This window comes from Drosophila serrata, unplaced genomic scaffold, assembly GCF_035046125.1.
Source record: "Drosophila serrata isolate PLE 108 unplaced genomic scaffold, ASM3504612v1 contig_249, whole genome shotgun sequence".
NCBI classification, from domain to species: Eukaryota; Metazoa; Arthropoda; class Insecta; order Diptera; family Drosophilidae; genus Drosophila; species Drosophila serrata.
In genome coordinates this window covers 176,267-197,074 of record NW_028257147.1, presented here as the reverse complement: position 1 = coordinate 197,074, position 20,808 = coordinate 176,267, and the positions used below count along the sequence as shown (strand labels likewise).

At 35.1% G+C, this 20,808-nt stretch overlaps 1 protein-coding gene across 4 annotated transcripts in view; it reads left to right on the top strand.

Annotated features, from left to right (window-relative positions):
* fred (friend of echinoid) overlaps positions 1-20,808 on the top strand; it is a 401,947-nt gene that overhangs the window by 359,885 nt on the left and 21,254 nt on the right. For all 4 annotated transcript variants that reach the window (XR_015271654.1, XM_086832363.1, XM_086832362.1 and 1 more), the window contains 2 exons: positions 6,590-6,850; positions 7,129-7,325. Coding sequence is in view for 3 of the 4 variants with exons in the window: in XM_086832362.1 (XP_086688488.1) it covers positions 6,590-6,850; positions 7,129-7,325 (458 nt within the window). In the remaining variant the exon portion in view is untranslated. The remainder of the gene's footprint in view (positions 1-6,589; positions 6,851-7,128; positions 7,326-20,808) is intronic.

Sequence of the window (20,808 nt, the reverse complement as noted above, 5' to 3'; positions counted from 1 at the left end):
ACCAAAGAACTAAATCATTTAATTTTTTATACATTCTTAAAAATAAAAAAAGAAAAGGAAAAAAAATCCTAAATAGGCTTATATTAGCAAGCTTAAAATCCTTATTTTTTGAGCGGGTTTTTGTGTGAAGAATTACTTTTGCAAAAATTATATACAAGCATTGCTTGAAATATGTTAACTTTCTGTTATTTAAAAGCATACCAATTCTTAAAAATTTGCTTTACAAATATAAATCAACTTATTTTAATATATATTTTATATTGAGCAGTTTCGATCATCACCATTGTTGTGTTCTTTGTTTAGTAAGTTGTGCTGAATAAACTATTTTCGGGAGTTAAGTATACTTTACTATAAACAAATAAATGACACCATATCTCCGTTCGTCATGATCAACACGGCTCTTAAAGAGAGCTTGGAAGACTTTTCGTGATCAATAATAAGCTAGTCAACACGGCCAAGGGTATGGTAATTAAACAATAATTTAATATAAACCATATTTTCATGTATCTTGGCTTTTTTGGGCCTTGTTTTGGTTTCAATTATCAAGAGATATTTTATTAACGTCCTACCTTAATTAAGAAAACAATAATTTTTATGATTGCCACATCCACTTGATCAAAGTCTATCAACCACCAAGCACTAGATTAGTAATTTATATAAAAAACACACAAAAAGAAGAAGAAAACTAAACTTCCTCTAGCTAGGGCCTTGCTTAAGTATAAGACTTGAGAATCGCAGAGGAGAGCGCTCTAAGTACCAAATAGTTAAACAAAGCCTATCTTTCAGTCGAAAGCTTGAAACTTAGTGATGGAGTCATTTCCGATCCTAATATTCATATATATTCTTGATCAGCATCAACAGCCGACTCGATCTAGCCATGGTTGCCACATCCACTTGATCAAAGTCTATCAACCACCAAGCACTAAATTAGTAATTTATATAAAAGAAGAAGAAGAAAACTAAACTTCCTCTAGCTAGGGCCTTGCTTAAGTGTAAGACTTGAGAATCGCAGAGGAGAGCGCTCTATGTACCAAATAATTAAGCAAAGCCTATCTTTCAGTCGAAAGCTTGAAACTTATTGAAGGAGTCATTTCCGATCTTATTAATCATATATATTCTTGATCGGCATCAACAGCCGAATCGATCTAGCCAGGTCCGGCATAAATTTAATTTTTTCAAATTTTTTGACAATTTTAAATTTTTATAAGGGGTATCGTTAAAATGGTGAAAAATTGACGAAAATTTGAATTTTTTTAATTTTTAAATTGAGTATGCAGATTTGTTACCCTAATAAAAACTGAAATTAATGCATTTTTGGCTTAGTTATGATATATTTAATATTTGACCTCTTAATACTTAGCTAACTTCAAAGGTATTAAGAAAATTATTCATGTTTTTTTTTGTATATAAAATAAGTTTTTAATATATGATTAGTGTACTTACCTTGAACTTCTATGAGTAGGAATCCCTACAATATAAATTATATATATTTATGATTAAAACCAATGAAGTAACACCTGTTTTAATTTCATTCACCTAAACATATTATATTTGCAGTTCACAGATTTGCATTTTTCCTCTACATCAAACGATCGTTTGTTTGGCACCTATATGATACAGTCGTCTGATTCTCATGAAATTTTACACAAAATTTAAGACTAATATAAAATGGCTACACCTTAAACTTGATGATGATCTGTTTAAAACTGAAATAGTTGTAATTTTTAATTGTATTAATTTCTCGATCGTTCCTATGGGAGCTATATGATATAGTAGTTCGATTTTCATAAAATTTCACACAGAATTGTAGAGTATAATAAAATGGCTATATCTAAAATTGGAAATTTCAATCAAATTTAAAAATCTGCTGGAAACTGAAAATGTTATAATTTTATTTGTAAACATTTTCCGATCATTCCTATGACAGCTATATGATATAGTCGTCCGAACTGGCCCGTTCCGACATATATATGAGTGAGAGTATATAGAAGGCTAATTACAAAGTTTCATTAAGTTAGCATTAAAACTGAGAGAGAAAAAAATTAATTTAAACCGGATATAGCTAGATCGATTATACTTTTAATGCTGATTAAGAATATATTTGACTTATAGGGTCGGAAATGCTTTCTTTAAGCCTTAAAAGCTTCTAACTAAAATTGTTATATCCTTGCAAAGGTATAAAAATAAACTATTAAAAATCATAAACTAATTAAATTAATTTATTAAAATAAGCAAAGAAATCTTCTGCATTTTATATAACTAAGTTACTTAGCTGTTTAATTTTTTTAATACTAAAATATAAAGCTATAAACCTCATTTTTCTTTTAAGCTTATTTATATATGAAACTTCTTTTCTTCCAACTAGTTTTATATTAATTTCTGAGCTTAGATATTTCCCATAAACTTCTTAAGCTCTTTTCGCCAAAAAGAAACTAATTTTCCTGATTTTGTGATTATTTCCCTTTGTTGTCATTGGATTTATTTCACTGTCCTTTACTTCACTGACTTTGGTTCTACTAAGGAGTAGAGTAAGGAAACTAATAATATCGCTGATTATCCTTGTTTATTTTTCGCGCGGGAGACAAGCGAAAGGCAGTGGGAGTCCAAAGGAAAGAGGGAAGAAAGGCGAAACAGTAAGCACCGAACAATATTTAATGGTCACAACAAAGGTCCTTGGTGCTCCCCTATCACTTTCTCCCGCACTTTCTCACCCACACTTTCCCTCTCACTTGGCGCCCTCTCTTTGAGTTTCAGGGATGCGTGAGAATATGCCGTTTAATTATACGTTGCGACCCTTCTTCCTTTCTCCTCCCCTCCTCACCCATCGTCTTCGTCGTCCTTTTGTTTCTGTTGCTGTTGTTGTGATATCGCACACACATTTTAAAAGTCAATTATCCGCACATAACGCACATCGTTGAAGGGGGCCAGCAAGGGGGATGGGGGGTGAAAGTGGGTCGGGGGTGGCGGTAACCCATCGTCCTTGCCACGCGTCAATTTTGGCGCGTTTACATTTTTTTTGCTCCCCTTCTCAGTAGCTTCCTTTTCAGCTTCCTCTTCTGTTGGCACTGGGAAAAATTTTGCATTTACTAAAAATGTTTAATGAAGATTTTTTGAAGATGACTTTCTAAAGTTGAAATGAAATCATTTTCAAGATTTTAACCAACAAATAAATTTTTAAACTTGATTCTGTGCATTTAGAATTCAAAAACTAAAGTTTATAGCACAGTTTAAAAGTTTAAATCATTTTCAAAATACATATTTAAGGAACTAAACTGAATAATACTTTATAATAAAAGATAAACTAAGAAAAATACCTTTCTAAACCTTTTTCTATATCCCAAATATTATTAAAATTAAATCATTTTCAAGATTTTAACCAACAAATAAATTTTTAAACTTGATTCTGTGCATTTAGAATTCAAAAACTAGATTTGTTCATAGTTTAAAATATTCCAAAACTAGTTTTAAATGCTCCAAACAGTTTCAAATCTGAAAAAATACCACTCATTTACCTCAAATATTTCTCAACAATTTATATTTCAAGCTCTCAATATTTTTTCACAAGTGTCTCAAGTTTTTCATTGAGAGAAAACGGGGGGTAAAAAAAGAAAAAGTTTATTACTTTCACAAGACGACTCCTTGGCATGCGAAACTGAAGAAAAACGGAAAGGAAGGGGCAGGAGAAGAGACTTGAAGAGCGAAGAAAAAGGCGACGAAGGATGTCCTGGCAAATTGAATTACATGAGACATGAGACCGGGTAACGAGGAAAACGAGCCATAAGACTTCGATACTAAACCGATAATAACATAATCAGCCCACGCTTAAGCCCCAAACCCCTGTCCCATCCACTCCCCCCATTTTCATCCTGTCATGCGCCGCCCATGATCAACTATAAAGTGAGCTTTAGTTACCGTTAACAAGCCAAGTGGCTTGCCTCAGGTTTTTCCCCCTCATTTCCCATCGTCCATCTCGCTGTCTTTGCGCTCGATTGATAGTGCGGGGAAAAGTTTTGCAAGTTTGTAAACTGCCGGCCAGCCGCCAGAGTTTTCCTCGCATTTTCCTTGCTCTAGAAGAGGCAACACTGGGCTGCAGGTTTAGGGATTTTTTTGTATCATAAATATCCTTTTATCAAGGAGTCTTAAGATTATAGGTTTAATAAACTGATACAATCTTGAAATATTTATATAAACAGTAAATAAAGTTATCTACCTTAAAAACAAGTAAATATTAAATAAGTAAATGGGTTTAATTCTTTTAATTATAATCTCCCCATCTCTATAAACATAAATTCCTTATATTATTTCCTTTTTATAATTTACCCAAACCATGTAGATCAGTGTAATTGTTCAATACTTTCCACATAAAGTACGCTCAGTGTGTGTGTGTTGGACCCATTGAGGCGAAAAGGAGGCATTGCCATGTAATTGGCAACAATTTGCATAACAATTCAGCGACTGTTTTGCATAAGTCCTGCGACGATGCAACATAATAACCGAATGGCGAAGAAGAACAAGCCTGGGAGGCTGGGAGAAAGCACTTACACATTAGAAATTCCTTCTTCTTTTCTGCAAGGCTGCAAGGACATCGCCAAGCTGAGCCTCCTGGCAAAGGCAATTATGTGCTTCGCTTGAGCCGCCTCTCCACATATACGACTCCTTTTTTTTTTTGCTTTTGCCCTGCCTCCCTACCATTTCCATTCATTTTCCTTGCATTTTCCACCCGCTCTTAAGCATCCTTTCAAGACAGGCTGCCTCGTAAAAGTCGCTGCCGGAAATGCAATGGCAAAGGCAGCTCGAGAAGTAAGGAGTAAAAAAAATGGAGTAGGAAAATCCCGAAAAGAAATCTCAGATGCAACCATTTTCTTCAGTATCCTTTTCCCAATTTTTTTTATCCTACATACACACATACTTCTCCTGGAGAGTTATCAAAATTGAATCTTTTTTTTTTTTAATTTAATCTCTTTTTTTTTAGACCAAAGTTTGCATCTCGTTGCAGCCGCTGAAGAAGTTTATAAGACCCACTTTAATAATGTCGAGTGCTTGATTTCTGCCACGCCCCCTTTCTGCTACTCCCCTCCTTTGGGTTGGCGGAAAATCTCATCATAAGAAATTAAAACTTAAATACAAAAGCCAAACCCAGGCAGCTGATGCAGAAGGAGTAGTTTTTCCGCGAGCATATTGTAGTCAGGGGTTTATCGTTGTATTTTATAAACAAGCAGAAGGAAAACTGGATAACGATAGAGGGAATATATTGTGAGTTTCATTTGATGTCTGGGAAATTGCTATAATCTAGAGATTAATAGTGAAAATTACCCAGAAAAACCTCAAGTCTTGAGAACTTTTCTTTTTCTTTGCATAAGAGGGAAAAGAATATTGTTTAGGTAACATAAATATTTTATTTTCCATCTCAGCATAAAAACACCAAATGAAAATGGAGTGAAAGAAAGCTCTGTAAAAGTATATGCAACAGTTTCATAGCTATTACGCTTGATTGAGTTTTTCCATTTGGTTTTAGCCAAGTCAATCCGCCAAAAAATAACATCATACCCACAGTCTCAATGGCAATCCCAATTCCGACCTCCTTTTGGCCCATCATCAAGGTAGCGCCCGCCATGTTAAATTAATAAAAATGTAATGCCCAAGACAGGACCCCAGGCTTCAGCTTCGGCTTCATCTACAGCGTCCAGCATGAGAATTGGGCTAATAAATTTACAAAAATGAGTTCGACGCTTAATTTGCCATGAGCATTTTTCATTTTATTTCGCGCCGGCCTCCCCCCGGACGCTGGGACATGGCTTTTAAGCCCCAAAACAACAAAATGGGAAAACGAAAAAAACAAAACCAAAAAACAAGAAAAAAAATGAAATCGAGGGAAAAACCCAACACGGAAAACAGAAGGCGAAGAACGAAAATGAAAATGAACAACACACAACACACACACAGGCAGGCTGAAGTGAGTGGCGGAAAATGAGGGGAAGCTACTTAACGAAAACAAGTGAGGAGAAATTTATTTTCCAGGATCTCTCTAGAGGGAAACCATGACTGCAGGATGCTCTGCTTGGCATAAGAAAAACTTTGGCATTAACCAAGGATTTTATTTTTAGGAGATTAAATGGAGGGGAGTTATCTAAAGATAACTCGTATTATGGGATTATAATGCATTGATTTCTTTTAAAATTAATATATCTCTATGATAAATAGAGAAATTTCAAGCTGGCAAATGACTTCCATATATTTAAAACTTTTTAAGAATATTTTAAATTAATAAAATATATTTCTCTACAAATCATACAACCTTTTCCAGTACCCTCTGTGACCAGCAGAGCATTAACTCCACAATAATACGTTAACTGCATACCTACATACTTTCGTTTCATTTATATATAGATAAAAAATATAGAAATAAATAAATGTATATATATATACTTATATATATATATATACAGCTGTTGTAAATCAACAGAAGAGCGCGCAGTTAATTTACATAAAGTAAAAGTTTTTCCCTCTTAATAAATCGCTTCCAGAGTTTATTCAGACCTCCTGTTCGTATTTACTTATTTTTTCTCTTTGATTTTTTGTTCATTCTTAGGTTGGACTTTCGACCGAGTCGCGGTATTTACGATCTGCAAATCAAGAATACCTCATATAATCGAGATAATGGACGCTTTGAGTGCCGCATTAAGGCCAAGGGCACTGGTGCCGATGTCCATCAGGAATTCTATAATCTAACAGTGCTCACAGCTCCACATCCACCGATGGTCACACCGGGAAATCTAGCTGTGGCTACCGAGGAAAAGCCCTTAGAATTGACCTGCGGCAGTATTGGTGGCTCTCCAGATCCTATGATAACGTAAGTTATTATTACTATTTACTATATATATTATTTATAGTTGTATTTAGTTAAATTTTAAAACCTTTAAAGAGCTTTTTCTCCCTTTTTCGATTTGCTTGGCAAAGTAAATCACTTAACAGGCGGTCGCCTTCATTAATAATCCTTCTGTGGCACATAGTTCCCTGTACTCCCCTCTATAGTTTTTTTGGCCCTAAATCGTGGCTATCACTTCTATGTATCTTCATCTTTTTTTGTATTTTTTTGTATTTTTTTCTGAATGTGTGTATTTTTTGCAGCTGGTACCGCGAGGGCAGCACCGTGCCACTGCAGTCATATGCGCTGAAGGGCGGATCGAAGAACCACTATACCAATGCCACCCTACAGATTGTTCCCAGACGGGCCGACGATGGTGCCAAGTACAAATGCGTTGTCTGGAATCGTGCCATGCCCGAGGGTCACACACTGGAGACCAGCGTATCCCTGAATGTCAACTGTGAGTATTCGAGTATTTTTTACCGGGGTGGGAGTGATGAGCACGGGTTTATGGTTTTTGGGTTTTACAGTGGGGAAAAATATGCCAAAAAACCTCTATTAAAATAATTAAAAATATGTTAGGAACCAGAAATAGAGATAAAAATAGTTTAAAAACTGTAAACAAGTTTTTTAAATGTGTACAGAAATCAGAAAAAAATAATGAGAACAGTCAAAAAATTTAAAAAAAAATTTTTAAATGTCTAATGTCAATTTCTAGTTATAAAGGAACACAAGAGACAGAATTAAATATGTATTATATAAAAACATAATCAAATCCAAGAAAAATATTTAAAAATATGTAGAGAACAAGAAATAGGGAGAAGAATAGTTTAAAAACATTTATATATGTTTTTTAAATGTGTAAAGAAATCAGAAAAATAAGGAGAACAGTCAAAAAATCGTAAATGCTGTTTTAAAATGTCTAAGGAATTCGGTTTGTTATTATAAAGAAACAAGAGTATCAGTATTGCATTATTTAAAAACATAATAAAAATTACTAGAATCATAAGTGAAGGTTAGTAATATCTAAACAAACATTTTACATCTGTGATAATAAATAATTCTTAATTTAAAACTCACCTGTAAATGTCTTGGAACATCGTTTAATATATTTCAAAGCCATAGTCAAGGTCCGTTTTAATAAAAATTTTAAGACAATAATAATAAACTCTGAAAGTAAATATTAAAATAAAATATTAAAGTAAATATTCAAGTAAATAACAATAAATAAATAAAAGAAACACAAGTAAGACTATTATTTAAAAGCATGATCAATAGTACTAATCTGAAGATTAGTAGTCATTAAACAAATATTTCACATCTTTGATAATAAATAGGTCTTAATTTAAAAGACATATTTATATTATAAATATATTATATATATTAAGATAAAAAACAAATTCAATAAAAATTAAACCCCTCTCTCTCTATATATCTCCGAAAAAGTGTCAGAAATATTTCTTTCTCTGTAAACTTTTGGCTCTGTAAACTTTTGGCTAGCTGGTTTTTTGGCCTGATGTTGTTAAAGTGGGGTAGGTCAGTCTGGGTCAAAATGAGGGGAAAAAAACCTACAATTTACGGCTTGAGGCGAAAGAATTTTTATTAATAGCGAAGCCAACCAGGCAGGCACAAGTGAATTTGGTTATGAACCCATGCTGTTGCAGGGCTATAAAGCACAGAGATTTACAGCAGGTTTTTTATATAATTTTTAACTCATTTGTTTGCTAAAAGACTAAGAAAACCTTACAAAGTCCTTTGAAACTTTGCTAGCTAAATAATTTGTTAGAAATACCATTCTTTATGTCATAAATATAACCAATACTTTCATTTAATTGTACAAAAACTACCTACAAAAGCATCTGACTTGAAAACATACATTTATTCCCTTCATATTTCAATTACTACAAATAAAATCTAAGCTCTCAACTTAATCTTTTTCCACTTCATTTAAACTGAATAAATTTCTTTACCTCAAAAACTTGGCCAGAGGTAAGCCGCTGAGCATTTAGTAATAAAATACCGACAAACTTATTTTCCAATTCTCATCCTTCATTCCGACCATTTCTTTTGTAATTAAAGTTTGGCAAAGAGCGTTCTGTATGAGAACATATGTTGTCAATTTCATGGAATTTTGTGTTGCATGATCAACGTGACCGAGAAAAAGCAAAAGCACATGACACATAAAGTGTGTCTGTACACACACCCATAACCACTTTTGATTGTTAGTTATTGGGCCACAACAGCAACAACTGAAATCTGCTGCAGACTGACCGGAGGGGCATCAACTTGTCATATTAGTTGGCAACTTTTGGCCACACTCTTCCCCTTTTTCCCTTTTCTAGCCACATAACATCATAACACATTGAATGCGGATATTAAATTTTTCGAGGAGAGGGGACAACGCGGCGTATGCGCAATCTACTTGTCAACGCTTTTCGCACTCGCCCTCGTTGCATTTAATAAAAATCACTAGAAATGACATGTTACGGAATCTGCATAAAATTTATGCAATCAAATAAAGTAACAAACTACTACTACAAGCAATAAAAGGCAGAAAAAAATGTATATATATATATGTATATGTATAAATTCTATATATTTTGTAGAGCTGAGCTTGCCACAAATATATTCATAGGAAAACATAAATTGCAGTCATTTTTATACACGCCGGATTTGTAGCCACGAAAGCAGACAACAAGAACAACTCATATATGTTTATATATATAAATGTCTCCTATAACTATGTGTGCCATGTGTATATGTGGCTTTTTCCCCCGGCGTCGTCAGCGTAACAAATATTTATAGTCTTTTCTGTTTGGTAAAAAAAAAATATAAATAATAATAAGAAACCAAAAACAAATAGAAAACACAGTCAGGCCAAGAAAGGGGAATGCATTTTGCTGACAAACTAAGGAATACTTATTGGGAAAATTAGTTACTATTTATATTTTATATACTTTGAAGTTGAGAACACTTACTTTTCGTCTAAAAAATATTAGGAGATTAGTTTTTATAACTAAAATAATAAATATTAGGTTGTTTTTCGTATACAATACATCTTTATACCTTTTAAAAATTAAATTAAATATATAAAAAGAAATTCAACAGGCTCACCTAATATCCTTTTATATGCCAAAAGTACAGGGTATCACCAAAAAGAAAACACCAAAAAGAGCACAAAACCGAGCAAAGCAGACACCAAACAGAACAAGAATAAATGACAACAGCCAAGTGGTTTTTTGCAAAAGAGGAGGGGAATCCCCCCGAAAAAAGTAGAACTCCTTTTATGGCTGTGGCAGGCGTGGCAAATGCAATTTTTCGGCGTGTGCCAGCCAGCACGACTTGCTGCTATTTATGATGCTCATTTAAAATCCATTAGCAGCAAGTCAGCCTTGTGCCACAAACAGCAAACAAAACCCAAAGACACTGGGGAAATAATTATAGAAGAATATTCGATACAACAAAATAATAGCAATTAATCAAAATATAGTTCTAATAACCACTTAATATATTTATACATTAATCAAGACCCTTTCAACTTATTTTATTATTTATAAACTATTCAAAATATAAACTCTGAATTTTCTCTGTGCATTTCCCTTATGTTTGCCTAACATTTCCACCCACCCCCCCGAGTTCTGTTTCCCGGGTCAAATGTGGGCCTCCAAGGTGCATTTAGCTGCCAGTCGCAAATGTGCAAGGGGCCTCCGGGATTTGCTTCCTTCAGCACAAGGAGCAGCAGCATCAGGAGCAACGTCAACAAAACTTGGGCCTCCGATTTGCGAGACGTTCGACAAGAACAATTGAATTTGCAACGGCGGTTCGGCTTTCAAATGGCTACGAAGTGCCTGCAGGACTCATAAAGGACCTGCTCATTTCTATGGCAGTCAGCCAATCCCAATCCTAGTTTGACATTCATTTTGGGGGGGAGAGAATCGCCTGCGGACGGTTAGCAATTTGAGTTACCAAATTGTGTGTCCTGCATTAACTAGCTAATTTCCGATGGCTATGATATATGAATAGATGGTTAAATTACAGTATGTGGCCTTAATAATTATTTGCTGGTACTCAGAGTTCCATGAAAGTTAGGTTTAAGCTAATAGAAATGGTTTTGGAAATGATATAGGGTTTGTTTTTATAATATATACATTTTTAGTGGGTTTAAAAATACATTTTTTCTTAATGGTAAGGAAAAATATATTTACAAGACATATTTAAATTATAAAAAGAATTTTAAAGCCTAAAGAACTTGTTAAAAATTCCAAATAAAATGATTTGACATTTTACAAACCCTTCATAAAATCTCATAAAATGTTTTTAGGAATTGTTTAAAGATGCTTTTTTCCCTCATTGTTTAAAATATTGTTTGAATGCTCAAAAATTTAATATTAGCTAAAATGTAATTTGATCCAATTTAATTTTCCTAATTAGAGTTTAGTTATATATTTTTTAAATTTTTCAAATAAAAACCATCATTTTTCACTATTTTTTATACCTTTTCAAGCCTCAGGAATCTTCGAATATTAAATTACCACGACTTTCCTATTTTCTAGAAATGTTCTGTCTAATTTTTCCTCATTTTCCTTGACCGCACAAGGAAAAGCATTTTCCCAGCTCCGCAGTTTGACAAGCACTGAGAGACACACATGCTGCACATGCATGAAGACAGATATGAATGCGAATGCGAGGCGAAGACGACGCTGTCTCATGACTGTGATTGTGATTGATAAGCAATTGATTGCACAAGGAGGAAAGGGGCAAAGGCGGAAAAATGGGAGGGAAAAAAGAAAAGAAGAGAAAGTGGCAAACGGAGAACTAAGTGAAAGGGGAAGGAAAGCCGGAAACAAGGGCAGCGTAGCAAACTGACAAATGGCAGGGCAATTTTTTAATTGAAAATGTTTGCATGGATTCTTGAAAGCGCTGCCAAAGTCATTCGATTCATATGTGTCGACCTGTTGTCTCTTTCTACCCCTAAGCAGGCCATCTCACTCTCAAGGCAGTGAGAAAAATTAAGTGAGAGTTTTAAATATTTAAGAGAGTTTATAATATATTTAACAAACTGGGATAATCGTATAGAGATGATCTACTTATATTATTTAAATTGGACATTTCTTACTAAATATCTTCAGTATTTCACTCTAAAGAATATCTTAAAAATTATTTCAGTAAGAAAACCTTTATGATTTAATTTAAAAATTTACAAAAAATCTTTACATAATTTTTTATAGTTTAAAATAATTTTGTTATTTTTATGTTTAACTTTTAACACATTTTCATGTTTCAAGTCCTTTTAAAAATACCCTAAAGCAACACCTTAATATTAATACCCGTTTTAAACTATGGACTTTTTATCTCAGTGTATTTATTTCCACATATATCTCAGCTCTTCGTCTCGGCTTGTTTATTTCACTGTGTGTCTGTGTGCATTGCGTGTTGTGCCTGCATTTGATTGATTTATGCCAGGAGCTACCAAAATAAAACACAAATACCAAAAAAATACAAAAAGAAAAACATTTCCAAAGACATGATAAAATTGAGAAAAAAAAAAATATAGACAGGGTAATATATATATATATAGCGTGTATATTTTTTGAAAAATAAACTCCCCAATGCGTCATGTTGTCATCGGAGGCGACATCCTCGTCGACCGTTGAGTGTTTTATAACGTGCGAAAATCCCCAAAATGAAATTATTGAAAATGTCTCTATCTCATACTGTTTTCCCCCGATGGATTTGGAAAAAATATGGCTTCAAAAAAAAAAAATATACCATGGGTATTAGAGAGAGGTGGCTTTCAGCGGCAAGGCCATCAAATTGCGCATACGCAGCGTGGCCACGCATAGACAAAAAACACATCGCCAGCGCCTTGTCAACTTGGCACAGTTTGCTGCACACGTGAGAGGCACGTTCCATCTTGTTCCCATACACACACACACCTGAGTGTTACCCCTTACCTGTGCAAAATGCAATCTACCAGCTGCAGATGAAAAGCACCCGCACTTGCCCCCTTTACACAGAGACACACACACACAACACGTGACTTTTGTTCGGTTGCATGCGGTGCACGTAATAAACCCTTGCCACTGCCTCTGCCTCTGCCACACGCGGCAATCGCGGAATTTAATGGGTATTACAGGTACAAGGATACCAGAAATGTGGGTGATATCAACCGAGTTCAAGGAATATAGTTTTGTGATAGCCTCGGGGAGACTTTCTTTGAGTAAAATATCCCCATAAAATAATAAATTCAAAGTGTATTTAACCATATTTCCACTCTTTACATTATCTTGCGAAACAAAGGTATCTTTTGGTCTATAAATATTCCCCTCAACTTTCTTTTCTTTTACCAATTTCCCTTCGTTTTTTCCTTTTTGTGATTCCTTGCGGAGTCCTTGGCCAAAAAGTCGCCCAACGACGAAGACAAACAGCACTCATGTGTCGCGGGCCGCTGGAGTGGAAAGCAAACCCGTTGAAAAGACATTTCAATTTGAATAAAAAAGATGCTTTCCTCACAGGGACAGGTGTGTGGCATGCAAATGCAACTACTCTCAGTTTGCCATCGATGTCAACCTGACAATAATTCGCATTAGCCAGAAGATTTCCCCCCAAGCAAACAGAACCGGAAATGGCACTGCAAATTGCTTCCTTATGACCAAATACTCGTAGATGTGCAAAAACTAAAACTAAACTTATTGAATCTTCATAAAAATATATATATTTTTCACAACCAACAAAGATCTTCCTGTAAAACCATCCAACTTAAGCTTAACGGCATTGTTTTTTGAGGCATTTCCTTCAACATTTCGCACCCAATTCTCACATCTATCGGTAATGGGGAAGACACCTTGACAAGACAGGCGAACCACAGCGCAATCCCCATCCAAGTCACAATCACATCTTCGCAAAGTCAGCACGTCTCGAGTTTCGAGTTCTGGGCCAATATCATTGGAATGGCCATAGGAGATTCTCTTCCAGGAGCAGCTGCGGCTGGGGAGAGCCACTGGCTCGTGTCCTTTTTGATTATGCCAGAAAAAGTGCCAAAAAAAAAAAACCCCAAACCAGGAGCATGAAAAGAAAAATCAGCCAAGGGAAGAGGGACGACGTCTGCTGACTGGGCTACATGAAAACCTTTTTACACCCGGACAGGAGCAGAAAGTCGGCTAATGCTGCACACAATTGCAATTAGTGTCACTGCCGGGCAATGTCAGGCAACTGGTTTTGCTTTGGTTTGGCTTGGTTTGGTTTTGCGTCCCCGGTTTGGTGGCATAGTCTCTTTAGGTCTAGTTTTGGTCTGGGTTTTGAGCCTTTTGGTTATTGGCCCGCTTCTTGGCCATTTGCATAACCACAAAAGGAATGCGGCTGAAGACCAAGATAGACCGAAATTCAGTGGCAAGCATTTCTTGAGTTTACCCCACAAAATGGTGCACTTTAAAAAAGAGATTGATTTATATAGTGAATAAATAAATTAATTATTATAAGCGTTATGCCATTAAATTATTAAGGTTTAAAGTCTAAAGAAGTAATGATTTTCTGGGCTTAAATTATGTTCTTAAATGTTGAATTATAGGTAGTTAATATGAATAATATTTTCCCAATACAAGTGTATTTACATATTTTCAGAAATTAATTAGAATTAGGTTTCATTACGTATTACATTTATTTAGGATTAAAGATAAGTTAATAATTTTCAAATATTTTGAATATTTACTAAATATAATAAGATATTTTAAGCCACATTTTCCTACTTAATTATAATTTTTGCCTTCAGAAATTAGGTAAATTTATTCCCTTGAATTTTATTATTTATGATTAGCTTAATATTTTCTTAAATTTTCAACTTATTTATTATACCTATTAATAAAACCTTTAATTATTTTCCCTTTAAAGAACTTATTTGCTTTTCCTCAGTGTTCGCCCAAAGCCTTTCCCTCTCAGAGACTTTCCCGGACTCTGGCTCAGTTTTCTTAAGCTGATTTCAAGTTTCTGCGCTCGGACTTCTTTTGGCCAAGTTTAAAATTTCTGGCTTTTAACAGCATTTTAATGAATGCAGCATTGTTGTAGTGGACCCAGCGCTAGACTTTGGACTTCTGAGTGCTACTCCAGCCGAAGAACTCTCAACTTGAGACTTTTTGAGTGCCGCTACCTGGCTACCTTTACCAGAAAGCAAATATATAAAAAAATAAAACTTTAAGCCGCTTTAAGCGCACAAATTATAGAAACAAATGTTGCACCAAAAGGATGCCCTTCTGGTCGAGTGTTTTTCGGGTGTTCCGCATCGCTCTCTCTTCAGCTTAACAGCTTTTGTGACAAAAGCCAAATTAATTGCTTTGCCCAATTTCAATTAACTGCACTCCATCGTCATCATCGTTGGGCAACCGCAAGTGCTTCAAAAGGACTTGACCGCTTGTTTTTGTTTTCCCAGTACTCACTGTAGTTGGGGGGTACTCACTGTACTCACTGTACTTGCGGCCACGTCCAAAGCCAATTCAATTAATTTCCACCGGCCATATGACACCTACGGACCACTGAATAAAGCGCAATCAAGTGCACAATGAAGTGACCACTGGTGTTGTCCCTCTTCTGCACTATGTCCTTGTTCCCTTCCTCATTTTTTTTTTTTTAACGTTCAGCAGGGACTGCCCCAAAAAAGTATGCTATAGTTTTTATAAGCCATCGATTGCCTGGGCCCATTGAAGTGGCCCCAAAAAGCGGTCGCAGCATAATGATTACATTCGCTTGCGTGTATCGGATGATTTATTTTAAATCCCTTTGTATATATATATATATATATTTGGTCATTTCGATGATGTGGCATTTTCGTTTGGCTTTTTTTTTTGTGAATGGCCCTCTGAAAATGGCAACAATTATTTTAACTGCTAAGGAATTGTATTTCTCCATGGAATGGCAGTTAAATTATAGGTCAAAATAGTTTACGCAAAAAAGTACTTCTATTTTGGGAAAATAACACCAAAATGCAATATTATGTGTTAAAAACCGCGAATATTTTGTAAGAGGATTAAACATTGTAAATGCATTTATGGAACAATTTTAGTTTAAAATAAATTTCAGGGTTTTAAAAGCAGGAAACTATTTATAAAAGAGAAATAACACGTTCCTTTAATCAAAAAAATATATATTTATTAACTTTAGTTTCCTTTCTCTCACTTTAATCCCCCAAAATAAAACTATTTCTATTCGATTTCTTAATTTACAACGCATTTCCTCTACCATTACGATATATATATATATATTATATTTCGACGACAAAAGGCCAGAGAATTAAGGGAAAACCCGGGAGGGGAAATTGGAGGAAAATAGGGGGAGGGAAAGCGGTATTGAGGGAAAGCAGAAGGTGGTTAGGTGTTGAGAGCACGCGCGCCGGAAGTCACGTGATGTGTTCACTGTGACACGTACGCGACAGCAGGCAAAAGGACGAAGGAGCAAAAGAATCAGCGGCAGCTGCATCATCCTTCTCCCTGCACACCCTCAATCATCAAACCCCCTCCCAGTTCCCTCAGTCCCCTTAGTCCCTGTTTGCCGCCTTTGTCGCTTGTAACTTTTCAATTTGGACAAGATGGAAAGCGGGAAAGCAGTGGGAAATAGTGGGGGGGGGGGATGATGGAAAAACGCCAGCTGAACAATGGCAGCAGCTACTGTTGCAGTTGGAATCATAAATGCACTGTGAATAAATCCAAGGATTTCATTAATTTTAACTATAAATGAAATATATATGCATTTTTTGAGATGCTTAAATATATTTGGAGTAATTTTATAATACTTTTAACGATATATAAGCTTAAAATAATATATTTTAGAGACTTAAAGAACATTTAACATGTTAAATTTATAGTACACATACATTTATATTTTTTGGTAAATTTTGTTTAAAAAGGTTTAATTGAGGTCCCTTTAAATGTTTCCCTTGACCCACTGATATATTTTAAAATATTCTCAAGACATCAAATAAACCCTTAAAGATCATTTCCCATAATTTTCTTCGCTGTGCATTTTGCGGGACAATCATGAACAGAGGAAAGCTTAAAGCCAAACTGCAAACTCGACTCATTAAAATAACTCCTAGCAGGTGTGTGTGATACATCCTGAAACAGCAAACGAGAAACCATCAGCTACCACCACCAGCGGCAGGCAGGCAGGCAGGAAAAAAAACACACACACACACGCTAGAGAAAACGCGACTTCGGCCCAGTTCCGGGTTAAATAATTAAATTTCGCTGCAAAAATGGCCAGCGGGCATAAGTTACGCCACGGCCAACGCGGCGTATGCGCAACGTTTCATTTTTATTTAACGCTACCTAGCCGGAAGCCAGGATCTCGTCGAGTCGAGTCGAGGCTTGGGTTTTGGTTGTGGGATTGAGTTGGGCAGGAATTGGGTTTGGTTTCGGGTTGGGGATTGGGGTCGGGGGTTTTTGGAGGTAACTCAGGTAAAGCAGCTGCAGGTGCAGGTGCAGGAGGCGCATATTTCATGGCACTAATGTAACCGGTCATAAAATCACAATGTGCAAGGCGAAGGAGTGTAGAGAGCCAAGGGGTATGGGGTATCTAGGGTGGCATATTTAAAGGCGGGGACTCTAGGCGGTGGGATAGGCGTGGCAGCATACATGTGAACAAGGTCCAACCCTCGGGCAACTCATTTAAAAAATTGTGCAGGAAAAATATAATAACGTAACAGGGGAGAGTTGGGGTTTACTATGAAATCAAAGAAGTTTTAATGCTCTTTATTACAATTTTTTAAAGAACTAGAAATAAGAAAGTTGAAATTTCTTAAGATGTTAAAAAAAGGGTTAAGAAAAATTTTAAATATCCTTAAAAATAAAAGGCAGAAACCCAGAAGAGCTTAGTAAGCTGATTTAAAGCGTGGTACTTATTTATTTTATACTTAAATTGTTATAAAGAATTAGTTAACTATAAAATTACTTGAAAGAAGATTTATTTCACTTAGAAATTATTAAAAAAAAAGAGCTTTCAATTATTAAAAAAATATATAAAGCTCCTTCTAAAAGTGTTTAAAAACATAAAGTTTACATTCTTTCCCAGATCTCATGCAGTAAATAAAATTCTAACACAGACTAATGTTAATTAACAATAAATCCCTAAAAAATAATATATCTGACTCCTGAATTATAAATTCTATTGTTCTTGTTTTACATTTAACATAAATAAACCCCTTTAACTTTTTATTCCCCATTATTTTTCCACCAAATTCTTCCATTGTTTTAATTACTTCTTGGATTTTAGATTCTTACAACAAATACCTTTCCCAAATCATTATTCCCATCTCAAGAAATTATCCTTTCCCTGCAATATATTTTTCCCCTATAAAAAAACTAAGCATTAAATATATATATTTATCAGAAAAAAAAAAAAGGGGGCAGAGCAAGGATCCATGGCAAATGTCAGGACACTGAGAGTTCTGGACTAGAACTACGTCTTATGGGAGGTTGCCGGAGATGGAAGGAGGAGGAGGTGGCAGAGGTGGGCGTGGCAGCAACACCCCAACATCAGCGTGAAACTACATGGCTGGCTGGGCATGAAAATGCCCTAAAGTGTGGGGATTTCCATAACAGGGGAGGGGTGGAGAATTGGAAGGGGAAAAGCAGCATGTGTTGAAATGCAAACTTGATTTTTTCCTTCCTCCTCCTCCTGCTCGGGGTCCTGCTTCTCCTTGGTGGCTTCTGTTTTCCTGGTCTCCATCCTCTCTCTCTCTCTCCCGCTGGTCCGCGCTGACAAGCTCTGCTCATTAAATTTTATTTTATAATTACACACACCAGCAAGCACACACACACACACACATACAGCTACGCACACGCATACCAACAGCAACACATAGTGGCCCTCATTTAGGAGTTAGGCTTTAATGTTTTCGGGCGACGCGTAATTGGGTCCCGGATAACGCAGCATTTTTTTCTCTAGGATGTGGTTGTATTTGCCGGGCATTTCTGCTTAAAGAAAAGCCATGGAAATTCTTTTTAAAAATATTTTCAAAATGGGACAAGAATGGGCCTTGAAAGTGTATATTGTATGTATTTGAAAAGAGTTCCACTATTTAGAGACTAAACTGTATTTAATTTAGATATATTTGCAACCTAGAAATACTATACTATATAAATAAAAGTTTAAATTATTAAATGACGTAATATAATAATAATTTTTAGGATGTATAGTTAATTACAGAACATCAACTTGATTTATAAATAAATAAAAAAGGAAACTGACTTCGGAAAGTCGAAGTTCAGAATCTTGGCAATCGATTTGCAGAGTAAATTAATAAAATCGATCATAAATAAGCTTAAAATATTTCCATTTAAAATATATCTAATCATTTATTATATATACAATTTGTTCCAAAAATCAAAGTTTAAAAAACTCAAACCTAAGCCGAAAATTGATTAATTTCAATTCGCGTTAGTTAGTTTTTGTTAACGTAATAAATCTGCGTACCCAGTATAAAATTTAAAAAAATTAAAATTTTTGATTCATTTTTGGACAATTTTACCGATGAAATTCCTTAAAAAATGATCAAAAGTTTTGAAAAAATTAAATTTTGACTGGACATAGCTAAATCGATTCGGCTTTTGATGCTGATCAAGAATATATATGACTTATGGAGTCGGAAATAACTCCTTTACATTATTAAAAGCTTTTTACTGAAAAATAATACCCTGAAAAGGTATAAAATATACCCAAATTTATAAGAAACCACAAGTAAGAATATATATATTTAAGGAATCACCTTTTTAGATTGAATCCTCTTGTTATTTTTGTAACCTTGAATATATTCTTTGTACCAAACACATTTCCTATTTGGTTTTAATTAATTAATTTATATAATACTTAACAAGCTCTCTTCTTTAGAGAAAAACCCAAAACCTCACCTTATTCTTTTAATAATTTTCTACTTTCATACCATTTTAAAACAGAAAACCTTAACATTCGATTAATAAAAAAGAATGATTGCAAAAATCGAAGAAAAGAGTACCTTAAAGTCACTGTTTTATAATTCATGTTTCAGTTGATTGTTTTTTATTTTTCGTCCTGTCCATTTGGTAAGTCCGCGGAGTTTAGACCATGACGCAGGCACATTTACTTCGCTTCACGAATTAGAGGCAACAAAAACAATTGGCGGGGAAAATGTTGGCAACAACTACATAAGGGGAGTAATGGCTATAGTCGCAGGGAAATGTGGAGGGGGGGTGGAAAAAAAGGGGTGGAAGGTGGTAATAGGCAGTACGCAGTACGCAGGAGGTCGGAGGTCAGACTCCAGCGTTCGGCTGGGCCGTCTGGTGATTAAACTAAAGTGTTCGAAAGTTAATTGGCGCAACAACAACAGCAGCAACAATTATACTTAGCCACTATTATGCCTCACGCTTGACTGGGCCCCCGTTTTTCCGCGGAGGGAAAGCCTGGGGATAAATGAGGGGTAGTGCCACCGATTTGATACGGAATGAAACTAACGGCACTTAAACCAAATGACCAGTGAGAGAAAGGAAAGGAGAGTGTGTGCACAATGGTGAGTTAAACGAGGAAAAGTTCAGTGGAAAATGTTTAGAGGTCCCCGGTCCCGGTACCGACATTTGGAAATGGTTAAAGTTGGCAGATAAATGACAGATAAAGGCAACTGAAAGTGGGAATCGAATAAAGTAGCATTTACCGTCGACATTTCAATTATGAATACTCCAATTGCGAAGCTATTTATTGTTTTGACATAATAAAATAACAAAATCATTGAGAGTAAAGAGGGAATATATATATTCATTACAAAATGACAGGGTTTATTGTGTTTATCATCACTAATTACGAGAATAAAATGTTCAAAGACTTAAATGATAAAGGAAATTAATTGGTTATATTAAAAGGAGGAGCTGTTATTAAAAGAATTAATTAGATGAAGACAGAAAAGAAGAGTTAACTATCCATTTCAATTG